The sequence below is a fragment of the Aquarana catesbeiana genome, linkage group LG10, assembly GCF_042186555.1.
Source record: "Aquarana catesbeiana isolate 2022-GZ linkage group LG10, ASM4218655v1, whole genome shotgun sequence".
Lineage (NCBI taxonomy): Eukaryota > Metazoa > Chordata > Amphibia > Anura > Ranidae > Aquarana > Aquarana catesbeiana.
The window spans coordinates 164,387,674-164,404,152 of NC_133333.1; the positions used below are offsets into that span (position 1 = coordinate 164,387,674).

Genomic DNA, 16,479 nt, shown 5'->3' on the forward strand with positions numbered 1-16,479 from the left:
GGTGAATACATACCCACATGCCAATTATCAGTTTTTTATTTCTGAAAAATAGTTTTATGTATGTACTTTTTTTAATTTTACTTCACCAACTTAGACTATTGTGTTCTGATCCATCACATATAATTCAGATTAAAAAACATTGAACCAAATGCTGTAATGTAACAAAATAGGTAAAAAGCCAAGGGTGGTGAATACTTTTGCAAGGCACTGTATGTATGCGGTGTGTGGGACACCAGACACCCCGCACAAGCTGCAGGGTGGGATGTTACTGGTGCCCGCGATAGTGCATGCTCGCGGGCAAGCCACTGGAGCCAACACTCCAGGAGAAAGCCTTAATTCACCGGGACTTGCATCAAGTCCCAAGGCAGTCCTGGCGAATCCGGGACAGTTGGGATGTATGCATCAGTGTCCCTCCTCATCTGTCACCCTGCCATAAGTCTCCCCTCTCAACTGTCTCCTGTCATCAGTGTCTTCCACCATCAGTGTCCCCCACCATCAGTGTCCCACACTGTCCCCCACCATCAGTGTCCTCCACCATCAGCATCCCCTTATCTGTCCTCCACCATCAGTGTCCCCCTCATCACATACCGCCAGCCAGCATCCAGCATGAGAAGGAGAAGGCTGGCTGTCAACTCACAGAGCGCCGCTCTGCATTACCTCCTTCAGGCTCTTCCAGTCATCAGAGCGGCTGGGGGCCAATTGCCATCCAGTCTGCCCCTGCCATAACTCCTCCTTGCCTCCTCCTCCTCCTCCTCCTGTGAGGCAGCCAGCATCTCCCACTGCCAGCTACCTGTCGTATTTGCACAGCTATGCTTGCAGCATGCAGGACACCAGTCACAAGCCGCAGGGTGGGTGTGACTGGTGCCCACGCTGGTGCGTGCTTGCGTACAAGCCACTGGGGCTTGTTCCAGCACTTGGCTCCACTCCGGGACAAAGCCTTCACTGGCCGGGACTTGCATCAAGTCCCGGGACAGTCCTAGCAAATCCGGGACAGTTGGGAGGTATGTATGTTGTAATATTGCCAGATCACAGGCTAAACTCTTACCCAAGTTCACTGTTCCCTATACAATTTGGCCAGGGGAATTATTATAACCAATGAAAGCTAAACTCCAGCCAAACAAAGAAATATGGGAGATGTTTATCTGTAGGACGAGTTGTATTTCTGTTCATCCAGCCCTGAGATTTACACAGCTCAACTTGTTTCATGGATAGAGTAAGGGAGGGTTATAGGCTCTGCCAGCTTTTTTTTTTTTTTGGCCATCTGTGTTCCATTGAGAAGATTTCCCTTCACTTCCTGTCCATAGCCAAAACAAGAAGTAAGAGGAAATCCCTCAAAAGAAAGAGGATCCCTGTTTGTCACCAGAACTAGTGTCCCTGTTGGAAGATTTTTCCTGTATTCCTGTTCTGGTGACAGCTCATAGTTTGGGATTTTCTTTTACTTTCACTAAAACTAAAAACGTTTTGCATTCATTATACTTTAATAGTTAATCATGCCAAGATATTTGCACTGAAAACCCCTGTCCTGGTTAACACACGGGGTATATGTCTAGAGCATATACGGTATGTTAAACACAAGGCCCATGGGCCGAATCAGGCCCACCAGGCCTTGTCATGTGGCCCTTGCACCCAGTTTTGTAGTCAGAACGTGGTGGAACTCCATTTTGCCCCCTCTGGCTCTTGCCTTCCGCTCCCCACTGCCACCCATGAGCTCTGCACTCTGTGCATAGGCACCCCTGGAACTGCACATAGAACACCCCTGAACAATGCACTTTGTATACAGCATACTCCTGAACCTTGCACTCAGTGTTAGCGCACCCCTTAACTCTGCCCTCTTTATGTAACGCACTTCTGAACCCTGCACTCTGTACACAGAGCACCCCTTGAACTGCTCTCTGTACATACAGTAGTGCACTCCTGAACTCTGTATTCTGTACATAGCATAATCCGGAACTTTGTACGTAGCACACGCCTGCACCCTGCACTCTGTACATACAGATATGCACTCCTGAACTCTGCATTCAAGTACATAGCATAATCCTGAACTCTGCACTCTGTATGTAGCGTAATCCTGAATTCTGATCTGTGCACGTAGCGCACCCCAGATACAAGCATACTGCATGTCCATGTTGAAAATGAGTTTGACGTCCCTGGTCTAGAGGGAGCGGAGCTTGTCATTCTGGGTCAACCCTGTACTGCCTATGGGCTGTTTGCCTGCTATGCTTGTGCAGGACAGAAAATATTGTTAGGAATACCCGCTGGTAACCATCACCCTTCGTCCCAGTCAAGTAATTAGCCTGCAACAGGAATCAATAGAATCATGTGATATAAGGGGTTGTAGCCAGTCAAGTTGCTTTGGCGTGGAAAGGGCAGCACTCATTGCTGTCTGTCTTTAAAAAGGGGCACTCCTGTTTATGCTTTTATAGCAGACAAATAATTTGACAACTATGGTAATCGTCTACGAATGGCAATTGCACAGATACAAAAAAAAACTAGTTGCGTCATAGATATAAATTGAGTCCTGTAAATAATTCCCCAAGCAGAATTGGTCAAGGAAAATGGGGTGTAGGAAGGAGACCTCAGGGCTACAAAACAATATTGCTCTCTTTTTAGGTGAGTTGGGTAGATGCTATGCTGAGTCAACCAGTGGTGCCCCTTCCCCCCCAAGCTAGTCATGGAAAAAAAAAAGAAAGTGGTCCTTTAAGTGTGTACAGATGCCGCACAGCTGTCTATGGGAAGCTTGACGTGGTTGCAATCAGGTGATTGCGGATGAGAAGCTCCATTGGGCTGTCTTTAGAGTGCCTTCAGGGTACAAGCCAGAACACTCCCACTCTACAATGATTCCTCCTATTGCTGTTTTGTAATTGGCGGGTCCAGAGGATGGTAGACGGTGCTTTGCGGTCACTTACAGTTTACCACCACGCACTGTGTGGATGCAATAGAAGGAAACAGAGCAAGGAATACTGTGTATATATAGCTGTATACAGGACAGATGATGTATATTTGCAGTCAGTGATGATGGAGGAAGGTCTCTATATACAGGAAGGAAGGTGGGTGTATATACACCCATCTTCCTTCCTGTATATACAAATACCATCCACCTCCTCTATCTACACATACTGTATACCCTCCATGCTGTACAGGCTGCAAATGATGGGCACAGTGAGGCTGCACATGATGCACAGTGAGGCTGCATATGATGGGCACACATGAGGCACAGTGAGGCTGCATATGATGGGCACACATGATGCACAGTGAGGCTGCATATGATGGGCACACATGAGGCACGGTGAGGCTGCATATTATGGGCACTGTGAGGTTTGACCTAAATTTCAGTTTGCGCCCCCCAAACAATTTTGAGCACCAGCCGCTGTCAAAGTCAAAGACCAAAGTCAAGTCATTATGAATGCCTACATAACTTTTGAGAAATGGTGAAGCTACTTATTATAAAGCTGTACACAGTAATTGCCCAAGTGGCTGAATGAATCCGTCTCACAGCAAACGCAGTTTTGTCACTGAATTTTATTGATAGCACTTTATTGAAGTACACAAGGTCTACTGTGAACATTGGAACATTCTCCAGTAGGTATTATATAACACATATACAGTATACCATAGTATATAGTTTTTATATACGATAGTTTGAAAAAAAAAAACAATATAGACTACAAAAATGATAACGTTGCAACATTTAGTTTATAAACGTAGTTTACTGTTCCCTTCATCCCATTAAAAAAAAAAACTAGTCCTGGTGGGATTTATGCTAAAAATCAAACACTTTTGCCTTAAATTAGTATAAATGTGCAGACTTAAATACAAAGAATTATATTTGCCCCTATTTAGCTTTATTTACTTTTGCCTGTACCTGGCTCTTCAGCTTGTCTTAGAGGACCGTCAGTGTATGTGGTGTGTGAGGTGGCTCTTGAGAAACCAGCCATGGTCAGAATTCGGGTGATCTCTGACCTTCTGAATCAAGCTGCTAGACACAAACAAGTAAATTACATTTAATAAAGGTGGCATATAAATGAATCGTGGGTACACCTGCACAGGTATAACAATTTAAGACTAAGTGGTCTATTTATTTAAAAAAAAAAAATTGCTGAGCAAATGTTACAAGCTTTCGCCTAGCCGTCACAAATTCTCACCATATTTTTCCTAATACGTTTATTTTCTATGATCGTCAGCTCCTTCTAGTGGCCCTAATTATTTTCCTGATTGAGGTATGTCAGGAAAATGCTGCATTATGACCACTAGATGGAGCTGATGGACGTAGGACATAAATATATTAGGCAAAATACTTTGAGAATTTGTGATGGCTGGCCAAATGCTTTTGATATTTATTCAGCAAATTATTTTATAAATAGACTTAGGCCCCTTTCACACTGGGGCGGTGGGGGCGTCGGCGGTACAACAGCGCTAGTTTTAGCGCTGCTGTACCGTCGTTCTTGCAGCTGTATTCGGCCGCTAGCGGTGCGGTTTTAACCCCCGCTGGCGGACGAAAAAGGGTTAAAATCCCTCGTACAGCACGGCTATAGCTGCGGTATTGCAGCGGTATAGCCGCGCTGTCCCATTGATTTCAATGGGCAGGAGCGGTTTAGGAGCGGTGAATACACCACTCCTTCACCGCTCCAAAGAAGCGGTTTGCAGGACTTTTTTCACCGTCCTGCCAGCGCACTGCTTCAGTGTGAAAGCCCTCGGGCTTTCACACTGAACAAACAGCGGAGGCTGTTTAGGGGCGGTTTGCAGGCGGTATTTTTAGCGCAATACCGCCTGAAAACCGCCTCAGTGTGAAAGGGGCCTTATAAAGGTTATGATTCTAGCATAAGTCCAGTCATAACTAGTTACATAGTTAGTCAGATTGAAAAAAGACACAAGTCCATCTAGTTCAACCAATAAATAGTGCTCTTGAAGATAACATTTTTGAAAATGCCCAGGTGCACTTGGTCTAAAATGAATACGCAGATGTCTAGTCATGTAGAATGGCGATAATATTAAATTGTCACCAAAATCATTTTTTCTTTAAATTTATAAAGTATACTGCTTGACATAGAATGTGTATTTCCAGAACCAATAAATATTGATATTCAACTAAACTATCTGTGGAGGAATGTGTTGGCATCTCTGTGAACAGCTCTTGCAGCCTTCAGGCCACTTTTAATAGCTGTATCAATCCAACCATGGGGAGCTGAAGTGTGTTCCCCAGCAAAATATATTCTGCCTTCAGGTTGAGCCAGGTACTCATACAAGTTACTATACTGATACGGGATGAAGTGGGCGAATGCACCCATGGCATATGGATCCAGGCTCCACTTCTTCACCACAGCCTTAGGACAAAGGCGTCGGAGCTCTTTCTCTGATCTCAAGTGGATGGCAGCCAAGTCTTCAAAAACAATGTCAATGCACTCTTCATCACTGAGGGATAGGAAGAACGAAGACTCGTCTGTCAAAGTGTATGACGCAAGGAGGACCCCTCTTCCTTCGGTGAAATTGTGACTTGGGTAATAGATATAACGCGATGGGCGATCGGTGATACTTCTCCCACCAACAATACCATCCTTTTCCCAGAACCTCTCAGTGCAACTCAATAAGATTTTTGTGGCACTTGCATAGTAGATGTTACCTAATGCAAAATCCTTCTCATTGGACAGAGGAGGACTGAACTTAATACGTTTGGTTGCCTTTGCAGTGGATGTTATGATGACATAGTCTGCAATTATGCTGGTGGGAGGAGTGGTCCTATCTTTACGGTAGTAGACGATCACAGATTTTTCATTCCTCATGACTTTAATTACAGTGGATTTCAATCTGATCACATTTCCCAAATGTTTGGCCAAGGCCAAGGGCAATTGATCGAAACCTCCAGTGATCTCATCTAACCTGGTGAAACAGAATCTTTTTTGAATTAGGTCATACTTATCTATATTTCTATGCATCAATAAATATAATTATTTTAGCCATCTAACCTTTTACCACCTGCATAACGCATATGGTGGCGCCAAAGAGGGGGGGTCTTTAAACGCCCACAAGCTGCACATTTGCATTAATGGGTGGCCGAGGTTTCTGTACTGAAAATTCACTCCCTGAGCACACCAAGCATGATGACTAAGCTGACAAAGACCGGTCCCGGTCTCTATTAATAATGGAACTGGAGAGACTGGCTCCCCTTCATGTGACCACTGTGATTTTTCTCTCTTTTTTTATGAAAGGACTTGTCAAAAATTGTGTCTTTGTTTAATAACACTTTTTTTTAGTAATGAGAAGGAGTATGTACATCTTACTCATTTATACGGGTGGGGTATCTGGGTGCCATCTTATTGTTAAAGGGGACTTCCAGATGCCTATAAGTTTCACACACCCCCCCCCCCCCCCCCCGCCTGCAGACCCTACAACCACTGGGCTAGGGTAAGAGGCCCTTGGCCTCATTAGCATGGGGCCATGCATGGTGAGGGCATGTGGCCTGGTATTTTTACTTTGTTTCAACGAGTTGGCAGGCATCGTAATTGACACGGATCTACATCCCTGGACAACATGGTTGACAGTGCATGTACTGTGGGATATTTTTGCTTTTGTCCTTAACATAGGGACATCAACGAGATGCTTTGCCAGCAGGGTACTTTGCCAACGTGCCTGTTTTTTGTGATGGAATTTCCCATAAACTCCATAGTAGGGCCTGGTATGCTTTTTTCATTCTATGACATTTACAAAAAAATAAAATATGTTATACTGTTTAAATTGCCAGCAAATGACATTTCATTGTGGATCTTAGGGGTCTGCTATGTGTTTTGAGGGATGTTTGGGGGCCATTTTCCTTTGGAAAAAAAAGCCAAGAGGGAAATGTAATTTGCCAGCTATTTAAAACACATTTCTACTTTGTAAATGTCAGTGCTTTAAAAAATAAAACGCTCCTAGATGAATGGAATTTTATTTTTTGCATTGGTACATGTTCTCTATAGCAGTGTCCACACTCCTCTCCAATGCTATTTTTGAAAACCCTTTGTCTATTACCCTAGCACATGGGCAGATAGAGATAGAGAGAGATATAGAGATTATTTGTACAAAGGGAATATGGCACATATATGCATTTACTTTTTTACTGTACCTTGGGGTTTTAAAAATATACATATCCAGAACTGCTTCCATAAATGATAGGTAGGGCTGACTATTAGTATTCATGAAGTTTCCAAGCATCTTAATAGCACCAGCACTTAAATGTCCTTCATCCGCCAGAATAGACTATTGCAGAAAAAAAATTAAAAAAACAACACAGTATCAGGGTTTTGCAAAGATAGGAACTTACTAAACTTTAAAGTTCATGTACAGGGTTACACGTGGTGAGCTGCAGCTATTCCACAATTTTTACTTTAATTGGCACGATTTAACTAGTTCCTGCCCGGTCTATAGGAAATTAACGGCCGGGTGGGGCATTCGTTGATCAGGGTGGATGTCATATGACGTTTGACTGATTAGTGTACCGACCTGCTGCTGGGGTACCATGTGATCGCTGTGACCAATCACAACAGATCACATGACAATTGTAAACAATTGATGGCTTCCTTTCATGCCATCCATTGTGTACAATTGTGTTGCTAGCTGTGATTGGTCACAGTGATCACATGGTAGAGACAGGGTCAATCACAGTGCATCTGTACTATGTGATTAGATATGACCAATCACAGCTAATCACAAAAAAACACACTTAATGAATCCGTTTCATAAAGCAAAAATGGTTGCTTATAACAGTAAAACTCACTGGTATAAACAATCATAATTTGTAAAAAAAAGAAGAAAAGAAATCCTGATCACTTCCCCATAGTACAGAGCTACTATGGTAACACTGTATAGCTTTGGTCACAGTGTGTGAAAAAACTCATTGTTGAAAAGTTATATGATAACACTGTACTGCTCTGATGACAGAATGTAAAAAAAAGTGATTTTTTTCAAATTTTTTTAACCACCTCAGTACTGGGCACTTTCACCCCCTTCCTGCCTAGGCCATTTTTCAGTTTTCAGCGCTGTCACACTTTGAATGACAATTTCGGTCATGCAACACTGTACCCAAATTTATTTTTTTATCTTTTTCTTATGGGCACTGATGAGGAGGCACTAATATGCCGCACTGATGGGCACTAATAGGTGGCACTGGTAAGCACTGATAGGTGGCACGGATGGGCAGCACTGATGAGCAGGCGCTGACTGGCATCACTTATGGGCACTGATGGGCACTGATTGGTGGCGCTGATGGGCACTGCTAGGGCTTTCCTGTAATCTGGATGTTGATGATCAGTGCCCTGATTACCTGCCCAGGTCTCCTCTGCGAGGAGATGCCACTGATCGGTACTCCTCACCACACTCTGTCAGTGTAAGGCGAGGAGAGCCGATTCACGGCACTTCCATATTTACATGTGACCAGCTGTGATTGGACACAGCCGATCACATGGTTAAAGAGCAGTGGCTCTTTACAGAGATTAAGATTGCGCCGTGTCCTAGCAACATGGCGAGGCCATGATTGACGTGCTGCACACCTCCGTGGGCGCGCGATAGTGCCCGTTTTGGGGCGCGATCATATCACGTTCTTCCAGAACGAGATGCGCACTGTCCCTCCGGCAAACGGTTAAAGTGGTAGTATAGGTTCGTTTTTTTTTTTTTTTAAATAACAAACATGTTATACTTACCTCCACTGTGCAGTTCGTTTTGCACAGAGTGGCCCCGATCCTGCTGTTCTAGGGTCCCACGGCGGCTGTCTCTGGTCCTTCCCACAATAGATAACCCCTCGGGAAGCTCTCTCCCGAGGGGGTTACCTTGCGGGCGCACTCCCGTCTCATACACTCTGCGTCCATAGACACAGAGTGTATGTCTCGGGCCCACCCCACGACGGCCGCGTCATTTGGCTTTGATTGACAGCAGCACGAGCCAATGGCTGTGCTGCTACCAATCTATCCAATGAAGAGCCGAGAAGTCTGGGCCGAGAAGAGCCAAGAAGCCAGCGCGTTCTCAACGCAGGACTTTCGAGGGCTCAGGTAAGTAAACCGGGGGGCTGGGGGGCCTGTAACTATCAGATATTTTTTCACCTTAATGCATAGGATGCATTAAGGTGAAAAAAACAGAAGGTTTACAACCCCTTTAAGTTTCATAATTTTCTAAAAAATCGTGACAAAAAAAATTACAACTTCAAAAAACTCGCCTTGCTCTTGCTAAATAACTGGACTTTCTACTTTCCAAAAAAGGGGTCATTTGGAGGATATTTGTACTGCCCTGGTGTTTTCAGGCCTCAAGAAACTAGACAGGCCATCAGTACATCAGGATTGATTGATTTTAAGATATATATATATATATATATATATATATATATACCTATAATGCTATAACTTTCCTATAGACTAAATATTATACACTGATTTGGGTTATTTTCACCAAAAAAAAATGGAGCAGAATACATTTTGGCCTAAAGTTATGAAAAAAGATTTATTTGCAAAATTGTATAACAGAAACGAAGAAAAACACTTTTCAAAATGTTTGGTCTTTTTTAGTTTATTTAACAAAAAAAAATAAAAACCCAGTGGTGATTAAATACCAGCAAAAGATAGCTCTAAAAAAGATAAAAATGTCATATAGGTACAGAGTTGCATGACCGTCCAATTGCCATTCAAAATAAAAACTGAAAATTGGCCTGGGCAGGAAGGGGGTAAAAGTGCCCGGTATTGAAGTGGTTAAACATTTAACAGGTCCACAAGCCATGTTGTTGCACACATTCTAAAGACTCGCCTTGCTTTAAATTTAAAAAACAGAAATACTGGACATCACAACCAGCTAAAAGCATCCCTTGTGTAAGTGTAGCAAATAACTGCCCAGTTTTTATCCCAGCTGATTTCATGCCTGCATACATGGAAAGCAAAATACACATCTAGAGAGATCCCTGTGTACAGTCAATGGATATTTGTGCTCTCAGTGTTATTGTTTTGGCCTAATAATTTTACCTGAAGGGAAACTTTGTCAAATGATTCCAAGATTTCAGAGCAGTTTTCTCCAGCAACGTGTCTTACAAACTAAAGAAAGAAAATGTGAGAAGTTACAATGAATATTACATTTCCTCGAAGGTCAGGTTTTATCATTTTTTGATCCTGTTTATCCATCTGCATTAGCTTCTCCTCCTGTTCCTGTCTGTTTGTATTTGTATGCTGTTGCTCCTAGTCATGACTCCATCTGCTCTTCTCTGCCTGCTTTGTACTGGCACCCTGTTCCTTTCTGTGTCGTCATTGGTCTAGCTAGGCATATACTTGAAATTTTATACAGAAATACCCAGTGGTATAGTACCACCAGAATCCCCGTACAATCCCCATATGCAAATAAAAGATCAAAACAGCAATGAAATATAATAATAATTAAAAACATATGTCCATATAAACATTATAGAGTTTATATATAATGATACAACTCCAAAGAGGACAGACTTATACATTTATCTGGAATTTGCAGTTCAGTTTTGGACAGCAATTCACAAAAAAAAGACCGGGAAACTGGACAAAGTGCAGAGAAGGGCAACCAAACTGATAAGAGGCATGGAGGAGCTCAGCTACAAGGAAAGATTAGAGGAACTGAATTTATCCTCTCCTGAGAAGAGGAGATTAAGGGGGATATGATCAACATGTATAAAAACATAGGTGGTCCATATAGTGAACTTGGTGTTGGGTTATTCACTTTAAGGTCATCAGATGACTAGGGGACACTCTTTACATCTAGAGGAAAAAAGATTTCATCTCCAAATACAGAAAGGTTTTTTCACAGTTATGCCTCGTACACACGGTCGGATTTTCCGACAGAAAATGTTCAATGGGAGCCTTTTGTCAGAAATTTGTTGCACAAAATTTGAGATCTGGTTCTCAAATTTTCCAACAACAAAATCCGTTCGCGTAAATTCCGATCGTGTGTACACAATTCCAACGCACAAAGTGCCACGCATGCTCAATATAAATTACAAGACAGAAGCGATCGGTCTGGTAAAACTAGCGTTCGTAATGGAGATAGTACATTTGTCACGCTACAATTTTTTAAATAGTTTAATGCAGCGCATTCTCTTCTCCTTTAGAATGCTAGAAGAATGAAGTTGTTTTGCTGCTCATATTCACATAGAGTTCTCACAAACTGATTTCTTTATTTCTCGTGATTGCATGAATAATATTAATTTTTGTTTTTTCGTCACATCTCCATAATAATGTTTTTTTTTTTTTTTTTTTTATCAAGATCTGCCTTTTTTTTTCTAATGCTCTCCATAATATTATTTCTCGTTTTGTGTGTCAAGTTACCACAACACCATTATTATCTTGTATTTTTTAACCTCAAGGAGGTTGGTGTCCCTTGTTAATTTGACCTTGTATTTTTGGTAATAGTGTGGCCTCTGTAGTAAAATAATGAGGTAAGCAAAGTTACATGTACCATCATCCAGGAATGAATAAATAAGCAAAATTGGGAGCCTGATCCCCAGTCAGGCGACCAAGAAATTGGGGGCGTATTGGACTATTGCGGTACAGTACACAAAACGATATAGAGAATATACCAATAATGTAAAAAGTGTAATCGATTTTATTGATGCAAAGGACAAATCATAAGTAATACATTAAAGCAAAATAAAAGATGAATACAAATTACAAAACAATGGGGTCATGAGTTTGCAGTAAGACAATTGATCTCAGAAATATTCCTCGACTAGTTTCGCAGACAAAACCGCTTCCTCAGGAGGGAATCTGAAGATGGCAAATTCTGACTAAACAGTCTAAACCTAACAATTCAGAAAAGGTACAGTGAGATTACACAGAAAAAATATAAAATTGATAATAAGGTTGTTGCAGCATCAGAATTAAACAATGTAATAGAAATTGGGGGGGGGGGGAAGGGACAAGTCTGCTTACCCATGCCCCAACAGACCCCGAGCGCAGAGCTCCTCCACCCAAGGTAATCTCCCACGGCGACCCGGGGGAGCTGCAAAGATGACGAGGATAATAAGAATAAAAGTAATAATCAAGTAGTTGGATATGTAAAATTGCCAAGGGGAGCCGGTGATATAAATGGTAAGGAGGATTGATACTTAAGTGAAAGTGTACAGAGTGATAGGGTGAATTACATAATGCACAAAATAGGTGAAAATAGTGCATGGAAATGTGAAGCAACAATAAAAGAATCTGGTAAGCAGGTGGGATAGTGTTGGATAAGGTGAGGGAGGGTGAATGAAAGCAGAAAAGTGATGAAATTAAACCGGGAGTGGGAGTGAAGCGTGAGAAAGAATAGGAACCTGGGGAAAGGGTAGAAATAGGAAGGAGGGGAACAAGGGAAAGAAAGGGGGGGGGAAGAGGAGGGGAGGGGGGGGGGGAGGGGGAAAGGGGAAGGGAAAAAGGAAGGAAGGAAGGAAGGAAGAAGGGAAGAAGGGAAACCAAGAGTGGTAGCAGTGAAGGGGAAGGGAGGCAGATTGTAGGGTGTGAAAGAATAAGGGCAATAATACCTGGTGCTGATGTAAACATATGGGGGTGCCAGACAAGGCACTCAAAACGGAGCCGGTATCGTGCCAGGCCAGAAAAGAGGTAGTTTGCAAAACGGGTAACAGGCGGAGGCATATTACAGCGTATTTGCCCGTGCCTGGAGTATCTGGAGGGGAAGGCAAGGTTAGGATATAACCACTGCTGGTGCCCAGGGGTACAGGACTAGAGTAAAAAATAGGATAAAGAATCCCCTCTGACTTACAAAGTTGTGGCCATGATGCACGATCCCCCGGACCAAGAGCCGACCGTCAACAAACAGGCAGAGCCTGCTATATGTAGCTCCCAACCAAATGACGCTAACCACACGCCGGACGGCGCCGGCGCATGACGTCACAAGGTCAGAGGTCCCACACAGCGCGCGCGCGAGGAGATCGCGCCCACGCACATGCGCTCTTACCCTTAGGCAGACAGGGACGAAGTCCCTACCAGGACAAGTGCAAGAGGGGGGGGGGCGGCCCTGATCTCAGAGACCGACCCCTCCGCCAGGGATCTCACCGAGTCGCCGCAGAGAAGCATAGGGGGAGGGCCAAGCATCGGCTTCCAGCTAGGGAACATAAAGGGGAAGCAGAAGGTCCCAGTAAAAAAGCACTTGGAAACCAATTGATAATACAAACAGTAATAAGGCATAATGAAATGGTAGAAATGATTAAAAATGACATAATAGGATATAAGAAGGTAAATTAAGGATTGATAATACCCTAGGACGCTGATGCTGGTCACCAACATGGCATAGACCCATTTTAACCCAACAACATAATAAAATATGTGTATAAGTAACATTTTTGAAATGTACCTGCCTACTCACAAACAAACTGTACTTTTTGAACTAAAACGTATAGCCAAGTATTTGTGAAAAAGAAATTTGCCATTTATTCTGGGTCATAACAAAATAAAGAGGAAGGCAACGCTGGAGAAACTGGTGAAATTTGCGAAGCCTTTGTACCCCAAGGCACACATCAATTATTTTACAGTCAAAATTGGTGGCCTGAGGAGTCTTTATAATAGTGAGCACAATCTGGTCCAGGACTCCAAGAGATCAGGAACAGCAGCAGATGACATATCTGTCCCCAGGCTGTGGTCTTACAACAGCCTGCGTCTTTTGTCAGACCAGACTGAACCTAGGCCATCACTCTCTTGTCTTCCTTACACGTTTCCTTACAGGCTGTGGCTCTGGTGTTGGAGTTGTGACAGGAGGTGGAGGAGGAGCAGGAGGAGGACCATGGTTCAACTCGCAAACGTGGCTTTGACTTGTGAGTTCACCCCTCAACCCCTTATTTAGGGCTTGTAACATAACTTGCTCACATAAGAGGCATTGGCCCTCCTCCATTTCCAGCATTTTGCAGGCTGTCATGTAGGTATAGTCCTCTTGAACACTGGGGGGGTTTTTGAGGGCCGCAGTAGCCTTCAGAAATATGCCAATTGCTGCCTCCTTCAGGTTACTCCTCTTCCTGGCACTTTTTTGTGGAAGGCCAAGGGGAGGGACCCGGGATTTAGGCAGGCTACTGGGCCCGGCCACCTCCTTGCTGCCACTTTCCATGGCCTGGCTGAGGCTTTCCTGTGTCTGAAAAAGGGACATAGTTTTACTTTTTGGTTCAGCAATCACACACAATGTTCAGCTCATGACTGTTGCAAATTGAATGTTAATAGATAGAAAAGACTATCATTCTGACCCCAGCATTTTTCATTCTTGTGCCAATCATTTGTGGTCACTACTGTCTATTGATATGTAAAACACTTTGTGAAATCAGAAATTAGTTATCCAAACTAACATATATTTAACATCAATAATTTGACAAACAGAAATATTTTGAAGAATGCTATATCTGACTCAAGCTGGGCTCCTCCACATGTTGCTGCCTGGAAGGCCCAGGTTGGCCGTCGGAAGCCTCAGCTGGGGGGGGAAGGAAGCCTGGAAGTAAGACTGGAGAGTGCTGGCCTGGGTTCAGTGTGGCCTGGCAGAAAATGCAGTCTCTCATAGTACCACAGCCTGGTACATAAATGTCATCTGCTGCAGCTCCTGATCTCTGGGAATCCTGTACCTTCTTGTGCTCCCTATTATAAGTGCTCCTCATGCCACCAATTAGGGCCTTCAAATAGGAGATGTCTGCCGTGGGGATCACCAGATTCACAAATTCCAGCAATTGATCCAGCGCTGCCTTCCTCTTTGGTTTATTGTTATAAAAGGGGTGGTTTACCTGTCACAGACAGGGCAGCTAACTATACACATCAGTGAATATGGGGATAAAGTCCTCATCATTGAATAGATCCATTTTCTCTGCAAGACACAACACAAGACAAACCCTAATGTCAGGCGAAACTCTCCTAATCTTGACCCAATATAGGCCTCAATCTATAAGCAGTATAGGTGGGGGTGAGTGGCGCTACCTGTATTGGGTGCCTATATGTTTCTACTACGTGTGTAGGAAAGTTGATAAATTAACATAAAAAGTATATAATTAAATAAACCAAATTCCAAAAATAGAATATGTGCTACTTTAAATTAGTGTGCCATACCGATGTGTGCAACTAAGTGAATCCTTATTATGAAAACCTTAAAGAACACCCACATTAGTGGTATACGATCCAAGAATTATATAAATATCAAGTGAAGAACATCCCCCCTGGTTAGGTAAAGGGGTTAAATAAATCCGTGGTTAAAAACCTACTTTACATATGCTGTGCTCATTAGCAATTGGTACCATGTGTCCAATACATTTATTACCACATACGCTCAGCAGTAACCAACTGAACAGTTGGGTACAATCTAAATGCAGTGCATAAACGTTGCAAAACCAACTTAATATTATTAAAAAGCTGTGGCTACTAAAAACGTGTGAGATACATTATTGTTAAACCCACACTGAATGTGAAACCAGTGTATTGGTGATAAATAGAAAATAAAAATTGTTGATCAAAAACTCAAAAATCAAAAACCAAAAATCCATTTGTGAAAGTTCCAATTTAAAAAGTTCCATATATTTCCATCAGGTTCAGGTATTCTGTGAGAAGTGACTTTTGTGACTGTTACAGTTGATATCCAGTGACTCCGGTGCTCCCCCTCAAGGTTCCCCATTCACCAGCTCCATGCACCCCTGCAGGGGTAATCAGCATGTATTCTCCGGCGTTCGGTACCGTCTGTGGTTCCAGTGAAGTATCTCCTGGGGGTATTTTCTCCAATAGCAATAACACCTTCAGAACTCCGGGTTCACCTCATATGAAAGAGACAGGGCTCCCATAGTGTGATAACGTATTGAAGTGGTTTTTATTAAAAATTGCTGGTTACAGCGATCAATATACATAAAATAAACGAAATTAAAAAAATCAACTAAATTAAAAAAGTCGGGCTCCTAAGAGGAGTCAGACTATCACACTAGATTGGGTAGGTCAAGCCTAGAGAGGATCTCATGGATATAATCTAACAGCCAGGCAGCATGCGCCTCAGCTGCGCTCCACAGTCTCTCCGACTTCCGCGCGTGACGTAGGTACGTAGCTCCGCCTTACGCGTTTCATCATCGACGTTGTCAAAGTACGCCGTATGTGGTAATAAATGTATTGGACACATGGTACCAATTGCTAATGAGCACAGCATATGTAAAGTAGGTTTTTAACCACTGATTTATTTAACCCCTTTACCTAACCAGGGGGGATGTTCTTCACTTGATATTTATATAATTCTTGGATCGTATACCACTAATGTGGGTGTTCTTTAAGGTTTTCATAATAAGGATTTACTTAGTTGCACACACCGGTATGGCACACTAATTTAAAGTAGCACATATTCTATTTCTGGAATTTGGTTTATTTAATTATATACTTTTTATGTTAATTTATCAACTTTCCTACACACGTAGTAGAAACATATAGGCACCCAATACAGGTAGCGCCACTCACCCCCACCTATAAACCTGCCTAATATATTTCACCCAGGGAGGTTGTTTATATAATAAAGGGGGGG

At 42.8% G+C, this 16,479-nt stretch overlaps 1 protein-coding gene across 2 annotated transcripts in view; it reads right to left on the reverse strand.

The window, feature by feature from the left end:
• Positions 1-3,517: 3,517 nt before the first annotated feature.
• The window catches only part of LOC141110997 (L-amino-acid oxidase-like), a 96,468-nt gene continuing 83,506 nt past the window's right edge, over positions 3,518-16,479 (reverse strand). For both annotated transcript variants that reach the window (XM_073602881.1, XM_073602880.1), the window contains exons 5-7: positions 9,972-10,040; positions 7,097-7,230; positions 3,518-5,874 (exon numbers count right to left, since the gene is read on the reverse strand). In XM_073602881.1, coding sequence (XP_073458982.1) covers positions 5,091-5,874; positions 7,097-7,230; positions 9,972-10,040 — 987 coding nt within the window. In that variant the 3' untranslated portion in view covers positions 3,518-5,090. The remainder of the gene's footprint in view (positions 5,875-7,096; positions 7,231-9,971; positions 10,041-16,479) is intronic.